The 11,893-nt window shown below is 63.2% G+C and overlaps 1 protein-coding gene across 2 annotated transcripts; it reads right to left on the reverse strand.

The window, feature by feature from the left end:
* Nucleotides 1–538: 538 nt before the first annotated feature.
* EPS8L1 (EPS8 like 1) lies at nucleotides 539–11,615 on the reverse strand. 2 transcript variants are annotated; one of them, XM_042968387.1, is made up of 20 exons: nucleotides 11,337–11,615; nucleotides 10,223–10,280; nucleotides 9,003–9,043; nucleotides 8,588–8,646; nucleotides 7,848–8,009; nucleotides 7,413–7,562; nucleotides 6,810–6,892; nucleotides 6,156–6,417; nucleotides 5,771–5,897; nucleotides 5,467–5,555; nucleotides 5,297–5,371; nucleotides 5,045–5,193; nucleotides 4,324–4,465; nucleotides 4,189–4,217; nucleotides 2,208–2,334; nucleotides 1,983–2,096; nucleotides 1,718–1,817; nucleotides 1,379–1,538; nucleotides 924–1,056; nucleotides 539–842 (listed from the first exon to the last, which is right to left on the reverse strand). In XM_042968387.1, the coding sequence occupies exons 2-20, from the start codon at nucleotides 10,237–10,239 to the stop codon at nucleotides 756–758; spliced, it is 2,106 nt and encodes a 701-aa protein (XP_042824321.1). In that variant the 5' UTR covers nucleotides 10,240–10,280; nucleotides 11,337–11,615; the 3' UTR covers nucleotides 539–755. The 2 variants fall into 2 exon arrangements, with proteins under 2 accessions (XP_042824321.1, XP_042824320.1); XM_042968386.1 differs by having other exon boundaries at nucleotides 10,223–10,325.
* Nucleotides 11,616–11,893: the final 278 nt, after the last annotated feature.

An 11,893-nucleotide genomic window follows, 5' to 3' on the forward strand; every position in this document is an offset into this window, starting at 1 on the left:
GCACTTAGTGGGGGACAAAGTGACATGGATGCCGGGGATGGGGCAGGCTTCCCTGAAGTGGGTATTGGAGCTGGGCCAGGAGAGCTGTTCACCAAGCGGAAGATCCCTTCCAGCCCGCAGAAAGCAAGCACAGGACCCCGGTGTTGGAGGGAGCTTGGGGGCATTTGGAGGAGGGCATGGGGGGATGAGAGTGGGTAGGGATCAAACCTCAGGTGCTCAGCTCTAGGGCTAAGAGGGCCGTGGGGAGTCAGGAAAGGAGTTGGAGCAAGGGAAGCCTGGGATATTGGCCGTTCAGAAGGTCCCTCTGGAGTGAACTAGAGGACAGACTGGTGGCTGAGAGGTGAGGAGAAAGCATGTCGGGTGGGGACGTGAGGGGGGGGGGTGGGAAGGGAGGAGAGGGATTCAGAGAAAGAAACCAGAAAAGGTGGGGACCTGCAGATTCCTTGTCCTCCTGAGGCTGTAGCGGGGGTGAGAGAGGCTCTTGGACCCCTCGTGGCCCGGTAGAGAAGGGACAGCAGTTTGAAAACGTCTGCTACAAGGAGGCTGTTTATAGACTGGGCAGCATATCCCAGTGCGCAGGGACCCCGAGTATGGCCCTTCCCTCCCACTCACGGCCAGTCCGCTCACTCAGGAGGCTCCACCGGAACAGGTCTGGGGCCTTCGGGAGGAGTCTACTTCCATGGGTGGCAGCAGTCTGCAGAGTCCGTTCTGCCACGGGGCTTCCTCGAAAAACTGAGCAGAGGAGCCGGGAAGGGTCAGATAATCTCAGTTTCCATGTCGCCTTCCACCTTCTTCTTTTGCTTCTCCATCACCGCCTCCAACTCTGACACTTTCTCTTTGTCCTGGAGGGCGGGGTGGAAATCAGACACCTGGTCTCCGAGCCCTGGGTGCCCTCCCGGGTGGGCCCGGGAGCGTCCGCTCACCTCCAGCAGCGCACGCTGCACGGTGACCTGGCTGTACACGCGCGCCCCTTCCTCGGGGCTCACGGCTCGCAGCTCCTCCTTCTGCAGTGAGAAAAGCTGTGCGCCGGTCAGCACGCCCAGCGCGTCCACGGTCCTGGGCGAGCGGAGGGGGCGTGGTCAGGCCCGCCAGCCAATCACAGCGCCAAGCCCTTCAGCCCCGCCAATCACGTCACTTCTGTCACGCCCTTTGTCCAATCGGAACCCCCCAATCGTAGTGCGCTGTGGGAGGGGGCGGGGCGCGTGTGCCCAGCTTTCCCGCGGAGGCAGGCGCGCCCGGAGACCCCAATCCAAGCCCGCAGTAACGTGCCAGTCACACTGCCGTTCACTGCCACCAGAGCGACCCTAGCTTTAGGCCACTCCCAAGGCTCCCCCTCTTGCGACCACGCCTCTGGCTCCCCGGCCGACCCGTCACTCACCCAGCGCTAAATCCCTTGGCCTGCAGCCAGGCGCGGACCTCCGAGGCGTCCGAGTGCGGGCTGAGCTGCGGCTCCGGGACGCGGGGACCCGGGGCTGAGCGGCCCTGGGCCAAGCGCGCCTGCAGCTCTTCGTTGACACACAGCATCTGGGAGAATTTCTCTGCAGGCGGGGAAACGGGGAGAGACGCCCGACTCAGGACGAAGGGTCCTGGGGCCAGAAGGGAGACCTCCAGCGTCCTCACGATGGGCTCGGAGTCCATTTGGTCTTTCCGAACCTTGGTTCCCCTGACTGGAAAGCGAGGACGAGGACGGCTCCCCGAAGGTGCCTGCACCACTCACCCTTCTCTAGGGGGTCCAAGTTGAGGCTATCACAGCTGTCCCAGGTGGGGCGAGAGGAGGCAGGAGCCGGGGCCCGTGGGGGAGGAGGAGTGCTATTCTCCTGGAGAGGGAGCCAGAGGAGCACTTGGATCAAAGAGGGGACCTAGTCCCAGCTCCTCCGCCTTTTGGAGGTAAATTTCTGCATCCCCCCCACCCCCACCTCCAGCTACTTCCTCTGTCAGTGCCCTTGACACCTGATCTTCCCCAGGAATCTGCCCAGACTCACCAGGCTGCGGCTTGCCCGAGGCCCCGGGTGGGGTGTCAGGATATTATACGGTACATATCCCTCCTGCCCTCGCTGGTCCCGAACCTTCCACCACTTACGCTGGTCATCCAGGACCTGAGGGGGGTAGGAGAGGATGGTTCACAGCCTGTGTCTGCAGCTACAGCTGGGCCCCCTGCCGTCCCTTGGCCCTCCCCCTCTCCACCCCTCCACCCCCACCCCTCTAACCTCCAACACATCCCGCTGCTGGACAGAGAGCTCACTGCTGTTGCGGGCCTGGAAGTCATAGTTACATAGGACCCACTTTCCCTCAGGCTCCAGCTGGGGCTCAGCCTCTGGCTCAGGGTCTTGGTGACTGTGGAGAACAACACAGGTTGGGGATAAGGAGGCAGCCAGTCTCCCTGCTCTGGGCAGTAGGGAGTTGGCGTGAGCTGGGGTTAGAGCCAAGCAGAGGTCAACGCAGGAGGCCAGGTTAATACTGTTAACAGAGATTTGAAATCGGAGTAACAACTTGAATGCAGTTCGCTCCTTATGTGCCCGGCCACCGTGCTGCCGCACAAACTACGGGCAGTGACGTCACCTCCCTTTTACAGATGAGAACATCTAAGGCTCAGGGGGAGAAAATCACTTGCCCCAGATCACACAGCTAGAGCCAGCTGTTTACTAAGCACCTATATGTAATGGGCTCATGCTTCGGGTAGCCCATAGTTAGGATACAAACAGGGGTTATATAGCACTGACTAGGTGCCAGACTCTGCTCAGTCTCTTACATAGATTGGCTAATCTGATTTTTAACACAACCCTTGGTGTAACCGTGAATTTGGAACCCCTCTCCCCCACCGCAGACCCTGTCATCAGCTATTTTACAGGTGAGGAAGTCGGAGAACAGGGACACGAGGTGGCACGATGAGGTAAAGGTCACAGAGCAAGAAAGAGGCGTTGCCACCCTGGCCCCGCAGTCCATGCCCTGAGTAATTGTGGTCTCCTGGGCACGCAGCTGGATATGAACCTGAGCTCTACCAGGGCCTTGAGCTCTTAACTGCTAGCCTGTATAACCTCATAGACTTCTCTCTCTTCCAGGAAGGGATTATTCTTCTCGTTCTCCCTGCAAAGAAGGGAGGCTCAGAGAAGGGAAGTTGAAAGCTGGGGGTGTCAAGCCCAAGAGTCAGAAGCAGGGGGGAGTTCTGCAAGACCAGGCAGCCGGGGTGGCAGGCAGCAAGATTTGGGCTCCGATGCCCCAGGAAGAAGGACCTCAGCCCGGATCAGGCCTACCTGTGCAAAGGAGAGGGGGGGTCTTCAGGGCCGCGGCACCCCCTGTGTGGGGCTGGCAGCTCCCAGCACGCTGTCCCTGCTGAGACCCTCTGCCGGGGCCCTCACCCAGACCCCCCTTCTGCTCCTGCAGCTTTGCCTTCTTCTTATCCCATGAAGCTTCCTCACATCTGCCCCCGACTTGCATGAGGACCCTGGAGTCCTGGGTCATCTATGCCCCTTATTCCCCAGGACCCTAGAGTCTGTGCCCCCATTGCTTTTTGGAATCATGAACTCAGCCCCCCCCCCCTCGATATTTCCTCCCCCAGAGACTCAGGAGTCCAGGTCTCAAACTTCAATTTCCCCAACTTTTTAACCCTTAAAGCTCTCAGTATAACACTACCCAGTGTTATACTACTCAGTATAACATTACCCAGCAGGAAATGAGACAAGGGCTTTAGAGCCTTGGGAGAGTGAGGGTCCAGCCTCGGTCTTCACCTCTTGCAGGGGCCCGGAAATACTACCACTTCCCAACTTTCCCAGAAACGTGCCCCATGACCCTTGAAGGCCCAGGGCTTGGCTGGGTCTCCAAGGCCCCAAGCACCAAAGTCGGGCTCTTCTGCCAACCCCAAAGGCCCAATTCCCCAGTCTCTGCCTCCAACACCTGGGGCTCTATCCTCTTAGGGACCCAGACAGGGAGCTCCCCAGGCCCTGGGAAGTTACTGCCTTCTCACAGCCTCTCAGACTTTACCCACTCCCAACCCCCTCCTCCCTCCGGCCCTGGGATCTGCGCCCCCTCCCTCCCAGCCCGGGCCCCTCTCCCTCCTCACCACCTCACCCACCTGTGATGAGCCGGGAAGACAGAAGGAAAGACGGAAAAAAGGAACGGAGTCAGCGCCAGGAGCCCCCAGGGCGCACCCCTCCTCGACCCCACCTGTCCCACCTTGGGGGCGGCACTCACCCATTGACAGCGACCTGGGGGGCACTTTGCTGCGGGGGAGAGGAGAGCAGTAGCTCAGGTAGGGCCAGACTGCCCGGTCCCGGCCCCGCTGTGTCACCTGGGCAGGGGAGGCGGGCGTGGGTGTCCGGTGCTCACCTGCCGGCGCCGCCGCTCGTGCTGCTGCTGTTTCTCAACTGGGTCCCCCCAGGCGCGGCCCTGCGGGTCAGTGGCCGGGGGCTCCCAGCCGCTGGAGAACTCAGGGCTGTACGGGGATCCTTCCTCTGGGGGCAGCTCCAGCCTGTGGCCGAGGGGCTCGGGGCTCAGGGCTCCTGGGGTGGCCTCCAGCCCTATTAACCTCGGTAAGGTTTCCCCCTCCTGTCGGCTCGGCTCTATCCTACCTGGCCCCCTTTTGCCCAGCCCCGCCCCCACCCCAAGCCGCACCCCGGCATCGAAGTCCCGCCCCTGCACCTAAGCCCTGCCCAAGCCCCGCCCCCGGCATCAACTGTATCTGCAAACACACGGATTCCACTCTGGCACACGTGTGGGCTGCGCCCAGCCTCTGAATCTTCCTTCTGATTCTAAGCACATCCCGCCTCTTTTCCCCCAAGTCTCCTCCGGCTCTGCTCTTACCCCCTTCCCCAACCTACAGGCTAGTCCTTCCCGAAGCCGTAGCCCTCTGGTACAGCCCACCCCACTCCTCCTAAACCCGGCCTTTTGGTCAGTCTTAGGCCTCTCCTTCACCGGAGTTTCTGGCCTTTCCTCCAGCCGGGTCCCGGCATAGGTCCCGGGTTCATTCAATTGCTTTGGTCAACCTCTAGCTAAGCCCAGCAACTACCCTTCCCTGCCGGCCCCGCCCCTCCGTCACGGCGCCCCTCACCCCGGGCGGGTCCACGCGTCCCCCAGAGAGGTCCAGAGCGCATTTTCCCGTGGGGTGAGGTTGTCCCGCAGCAGCGCCACCGCCTCGGACGTCAGGTGCGGCCGCCGCACTCCACTTGCGAACTGGGGGCCTCCCGATGTGTCCACAATCTGCCGGGGGTGCAGGAGTGGGCACGCCATCACCTCCCCCCCTCCGGAAGTGGAACCCCGATTCCTCCTGCCGCAGGGGGTACCTAAGGATGGGGTGCCTCACCAACTGCAGGGGTCCGAACAGGAAGTGCAGCAGCTCGGGGGACGAGGGGTTGGCGATGTTGCCACGCAGCCGGGCCTGAGGGACGGGGCAGGTGCCGGGTTCAGAGCTCGGACGCGGCAGGCTCGCCGTGCCCCTGACCCCCCGCTGGCCCAGGCTGGACCCGTTCTCACCAGCAGGCTGAAGGCGTACTTGATTTTCTGAAGCACGTCCGTGTACTCGGCCTCGGAGGGCGGCTTGGCCCGCAGCGTCAGGAGACCCTCTGCAGGTGGGGGAGGCAGGGGCCCAGTGGGATCCCCGGGGATGGGGCATCAAACCTGGGCGGGGGGTAGGGGCGGGGGGTAGGGGCAGGGACAGGGGCAGGGACAGGGGACAGGGGCAGGGACAGGGGCAGGGGGAGGCCGTAGGGAGAGGGAAGGTATTTTGGATGGACTGGATGCTCCGTATCCCACTGGGGGGTGGGGGGGCGTCCCTCACCCCCAGGCGCCCGGCGCCGGGTCCTGCGGCCGCGCTCCCTGTGCTCCAGTACCCGGGCCGCCTCCGCAGACTTCTGCAGCTTCGATACGAAACTCTCCACGTCGTCGAACACGTGGTTCAGGATGTCCTGGGGGGACAGAACAGGGGACGTGTGGGACTCGGGGATGTGGAGTCCGGGCCTCTCATCACCCCAGGCAAAGCCCTTACTTAGGCCGAGCGCCCTGACATCCTCCCAGGCCAGGCCGAGCCCTCGGATGCCTGTCCCTGTCCCCCTTGATGGGTCACCGCCGGCCACACCCCCAGAAGTCTGACACCACCCCCCTCCCAGGAGGCAGGACACACCCACGGCCGGTCCACCCCCACGCCCTAGCCCCGTCCCACGCACCACTTCCCGCTCGGCCTGCAGACTGGCCAGGTCCGGGCCGCGGGGCCCCAGGTCAGGGGAGGCCGGGGCAGCGCTGCCTGAGGTCCCCGCCAGGCCAGGCCGCGGCCTCAGCGACTCTTCCGCCTCCGGGATGGGCTCCGCCTGGGGTCGCCCCCGGCCCGCCTCCACCGTGCTGATGACCGCGCGGATTGACGGGCGGCGCTGCGGGGGAGGGGTCTCGGCGGCCGGCGGCGGGCGGCGCTGCAGTTCCTCTTGCGTAGCCCTGGGGAGGGACGAGGGGAAAGAGCCTGGGTCCACCCGGGGCCAGTGCGGGGGAGACGGCGGGGGAGACGGCGGGGCTCAGAACCGAGTCAAACCTAGGCTGCAGGTGGCGCGGAGAAATTAGAGACATGGGGAGGAGCGAGCACCTGTGCGGAGGGAAACTGAGGCCTGAGGGAGGAGAAACGGAGGACCAGCACGAGGAAAAGTACTCTTGGAGAGGGGGTACACGTGTCTGCGGGGGGGTTGGCAAGACCCGGACCACGCTCTGTTCGACAGGCTTCCAAACTCGTTCTCTTGTCGGCGAGCGGTGGCAGCCCATTTGTCGGAGGCGGAGACTGAGACCCCACTCGTCCTCGCTTCTCCCCCCGCTCCCCGCCCAGCCCTCTTTCTTACCTGAGCGCCGCGGGCCTGCGCTCCCCGCGGCCGGACCGGTAGTCGTGTAGAGCCCCCTGGATGTCCTCTCGGATCAGCTCCGCCTGCCAATCATGCTGTCACAGGCCAGGCCTCCACCCCACCTACCCCTCGTCCCCGCCGCGGTCCGGAGCAGTCGATTCCTTGGCTGGGTGCCGGGGTCCCTCCACGTCAGCGCCCACACGCGGCGCCCACGCCCGCCCGCGCTCTGAGCCCACCCTACTTCTTCCCCGGCCCTAAGCCACGTCCCCAACCCTGGAGCCGGGGTGCTGGGGTTTCCTGCCCCTAGGCCATACTCGCCCCGAGTTCTGGCTGCTCCCATCCACCCTCCCCCAGGTGCTGTCAGGTTCCGTCCCGACCCTTAGTCTCAGTCTCCATTCTACTTCGTCCCGGTCCCACCTGCCCTCAACCCCCCCCTCCCTTCCAGCTCCTCTCTCCAGGCCACGCCCCCTCCACTGGCCCCGGCCCGCCCCGCGCAGAGGCCCCGCCCCAGCTCTGGGCTCCTCCCACTTCCGGCTCCGCCCCCTGGCATCCGCAGGGCCCCAGCCCTGCGTGTGGTGGCTCTCCGGACCCGGGTCCGCTCACCCCGAGACGCAAGCCCTGGAAGAAGTGCACGTCGGGCTGCGTGCGCTCCGGCTCCTGGCACACCAGCAGCAGCAGCGAGCGACTCCGGCCAGGCAGCGTCACCACGTCGCAGCGCACGATGGCACCCAGCGGGTACGACTCCAGCTCCTCCTGCGGGGCGGGACGGCGGGTAAACGGAGGCTCGGATCCGAGGATCCCAAATGGCCACAGCAGTGCCAGCTGGGACCCCAGCACGGCCCAGGCGACCCTGCGGGGCTGCAGTATCACACCTCTGATTTAACAGAGGAGCCCAGTGACGCTCCAAAAACGAAGGGCAGAGAGCTCTTGCCAAAGTTCCCAGCGGAAGGACGCGTGGGGGCCAAGAGTCACACTCGGACGTCCCTAGAGTCAAGCTCTCCATGCCTCTGCCCCTTCCACCCACGTGTCCCCTGGCACCTTGGACATGGGGTCAAGCAGCGTGACACGGTCCGGAGACACGCGCAGCAGCATCTCTTGGGCCCAGACGCGGCCCTGGTTGTCCATGACCGCCAGCCTCCGCGAGGCATCCTCCACGGTGTGCACGCCATCCTCCTCGCCCAGGCAGAACGTCACCAGGTGCTGGCAGGGGTGCGGAGAAAGCAGGGAGTCCCAGGAGGGCCCCAGGAGGGCGCCAGGTGGGCTCAGAATCCCCTGCCCCCGCCTTCCAGCCTGACAGTAACCACACCTCCTCCAGAAAGCGTCCCCCGACACCGGCTCCACCTATGGGGCCCTTTGTTTTGTTTTCATCAGAGCGACTGGCGCCTGCGTGTGTCTTCCCAGCGAGACTGGAGACTTCTTGAAGGCAGGGATTGGATCTAGTCCCTTCTAAGCACCCCTGCCTTCAAGAGAGCACCTGGCACACTTTGGCCCCTATGCACACAGGTTGACGTAGCATTTGTCCCTGGGTCCTGCCTGTCCGGCCTAACAGCCGGTCTGGAGGAGGACCTTGGCAGATTCAAGTGGAACTGACTGCCTCTGCCGGATTCCCACCGCTGAGGGCAGGCGGGCAGAAGCAGCCCCGCCTTGCAGATGGGCCGAGTGAGCTTGCAGCTTCTTTCTGTTTGGAGGCCCGACCGCCTTCCACACCACCATCTTCCCAGGCCTGCCTGCCTTTCCTCCCCTAAGGCTCCCTGTGGCAATGCAGACCCCAGACTCACATTGACTGGATACTGGGAAACATCTGCCAGAACCACAGTGGAATAACGCTTCCTCTGCTCTGTGGGCGAGAAGGAGGATAAACCCAGAAGCCCCAGCCCCTGGCCCCTCCTCCCTCAGACCCAGAAGACCCAGCCCCTCCTCCCCGGGGAGGCAGGGATCCTGACCCCCCAGCCCCTCCTCCCTCAGACCTGGGACTCCAGACCTCCAGCCCCTCCTCTCTCAGACCAAGGGATCCTGATTCCGCACCCACCTCCTCCCTCAGACCCCGCAGTACTGACCCCAGCCCCCTCCCCTCTCCGACCCAGGAGTCCAGAGCCCCAGCCCCTCCTCCCTCAGACCCAGGAGTCCAGACCCTCCACTCCTTCCTCCCTCAGACCCAGTTTCAGCCTGGGGTCTTCTGGCTCCCAAACTCACCATAGATAGACTTGGCACTTGGTTTGGGGGCAGCTTCTGGGCTGGTTCGGGAGAAAAGGGTGAGAGGGGCCGTGCGAATTGGGAGCAGATCATGGGGGTTTTGAATGCCAAGCAGAGCGGGAAAGACTTCATTGTGAGAGCAATGGGGAACCAAGGAGGGTTGTGAGCAGGGGAGGGCAGGGCCAGAGCCCGGTTTCAGGCAGGTAAGGCCGGGAGTGGTGCTGGGAGGTGGTGGAGAGTGTGGTCTTCGCGGTCACGCAGACCTGGCTTTGAACGCCCTGTCAACTACCGCCTTGCCACAGGACCCTGGGTGGGAGACTTCATCTCTCCTGCCTCGGTGTCCGTTTCTGAGATAGGAATGAGTCCGTCTATAGCCTCCATCTGGTAGAGCTGTGGGTGGATTCGCTCAGACTTGAGGGCTCTCACGGCCTCAGTGACAGTTACTTTGTCACGATGCAAAGGGCAGCCCACAGTAGTTGTTCAATAAATGGGCGTTTTTACAACAGCATTAGTATTTGGGGTAGACAGACTTATCTTCTCCGTCCCCCTGGGCCAGGCTCTTCCCAGCCTGATCCTTCTGTCTCCTGCCCCTGACCTCCTCCTCCTAGGTCACCTTCTCCAAGAAAAAGTGCACAGAAGTAACGGAAACTCAGAGCTCAGCAGGAACGAGGAACACTTTCAAGTCAAAGCTCTGGTCCTCATCCTGTTCTGTTGGTCAGATCGCCCCACAATTTGATTACCTCTGTGCTGGAGAGCTCACTACCGCCTATCTCCCATGCGGCTATTCCCATGGGTCTCCCTTTGTTGTTTTCCCTGCTCACTCCAGGAGACTTGAGCCTTTGTTATAAGCAGCCCGGATTTTGTCGGCAAAAGGTCAATATTTAATAACAAGATAACGGCAACAGCAGTTGCCATGAGTTGAGAACCTACTCTTGGTCAGATGATCTGCTAAGTCCTGTTACCTTCATTTTCCTGTCAAGCGCTCAAAATTGTCCCTGTTTCACAGAGGAGGAACGGAGCCTCCAAGAGGTGAGGTTCTTGGGCCGGGGTCACACATCCTGAGTGTTGGCAGCTGGATTTGAACCCAGGCGAGTCTGCTCTGGGCCAGTGGCTGTAACTATAGGCCGAGCAGGGAAGGGGGCTGTCCAGGCCTGGGCTGGTGTCCATGCTACCTGGGGGCGTGGGTAAGAGGGTGGCCGGAGGGAGCTGGGGACACTTACCCTGTGGTGGTGCTCATGGTGTGGAGAATGGGGGGGGCTCCTGCCACCTGGAGGTGCCCTGGGAGCCAGCAAAGAAGTGAGGGCCTGACCTGGCCTTCAGTACCTAGGATTTTGGCCCAACCACCTCCTTCAGACCCAAGAGTCCAGACCCCCCGCCCCTCCTCCCTCAAACCCAGGAGTCCTGGCCCCCAGCCCCTCCTCCCTCAGACCAGGAGTCCAGACCCCCAGCCCCTCCTCCCTCAGACCCAGGTGTCCTGGCTCCAGCCCCCTCCTCCCTCAGACCCAGAGGTCCAGATCCCCAGTCCCTCCTCCCTCAGACCCAGGAGTCCCGACCCCAGTCCCTCATCCCTCAGACCCAGAGTCTGGGCCCCCAGCCCCCTCCTCCTTCAGACCCAGGAGTCTTGACCCCAGTCCCACCTCCCTCAGACCCAGAGTCTGGGCCCCCAGCCCCCTCCTCCCTCAGACCCAGGAGTCCTGGCTCCCAGGCCCCTCCTCCCTCAGACCCAGGAATCCAGACCCCCAGCCCCTCCTCCCGCAGACCCAAGAGTCCTGGCCCCCAGACCCTTCTCCCTCAGACCCAGGAGCCCAGGCCCCCAGCCCCTCCTCTCTCAGACCCAAGAATCCAGACCTCCAGCCCCCTCTTCCCTCAGACCCAAGAATCCAGACCTCCAGCCCCCTCTTCCCTCAGACCCTGGAGTCCAGACCCCCAGACCCTCCTCCCTCACACCTAGTACCCTGCCCCCCCAAATCTGTCAGGGATCCATGTGTTTGGCTCCCTAATCTATGTGTACCCCGTTTTCCTTCCTCTCTCCAGGGATCCTGTCTCCCAGCCTGATCTCCTTAGGGGCCCAGGGGTTCGGGCTTAGAGCTTCTCGACTGTAAGGACAAAAGGATTTTGATTCCAAGTCTCCTCCTAGAGCCAGACCCATTCATGCGTTTCCTCAGCCACTATGACCTCGGGCTACGGGGCCGGCCCCTTACCTCGTCAGGACTGAAGGGCTTCGTGTGTCTGGACTTGGGAGTCCTGGCCCCCTGCTCCTGCTGCCCCCCCCCCCCCCCCGCCAGACACAGCAGTCCCCACCTCCAGCCCCTCCCGGCTAGGCCCCCTCCTCACCTGCTGGGCAGGCTCTGCCAGGCAGTGGCTGCGGGGCGAGGGGCCCAGCTGGCTCTCTGCTCTCCTCTGGGTTCCCAACGGGCCCGTCCTTCCTGCTCCCGCCGGGCCACCCCGCCTCCGCATACCTGAGCACTCACCTGGCACACACCTGGGCGGGGCTGGCGGAGGGACCCGGGCTGGGGTGGGGGGGGACAGGACCGGCCTCCGGGGAGCCAGGAACTGGGACCGGCTCTGTCATAACAACACTAGAACAGGGACAACAACAGTCATCTGATGTCACACCCGTTCACACGTCAGAACTTCAGAACCGAGGGCTCTGCCTCCAATACCCTTTCCGATTCTCCTGCCCCCTGTGGGAGGGCAGAGCTCTGATTTCACCTGCTGGCGGTTCAGAGAGGGGCGGTCAGTATGGAAGGGCTGGGATTCGAACCTGGGGCCGGGGTCTGTGCCTTCCCTGGGCCCACCTCCTGTTCAGGGTTCCTGCCTCTGCGGAGCCCTGAGCCCCCACCCCTCCCTTGGCCTCTTCCCCTAGAAACTCCCCCCAATAACCCCCTCTG

Source organism: Panthera tigris, chromosome E2 (genome assembly GCF_018350195.1).
Source record: "Panthera tigris isolate Pti1 chromosome E2, P.tigris_Pti1_mat1.1, whole genome shotgun sequence".
NCBI lineage: Eukaryota > Metazoa > Chordata > Mammalia > Carnivora > Felidae > Panthera > Panthera tigris.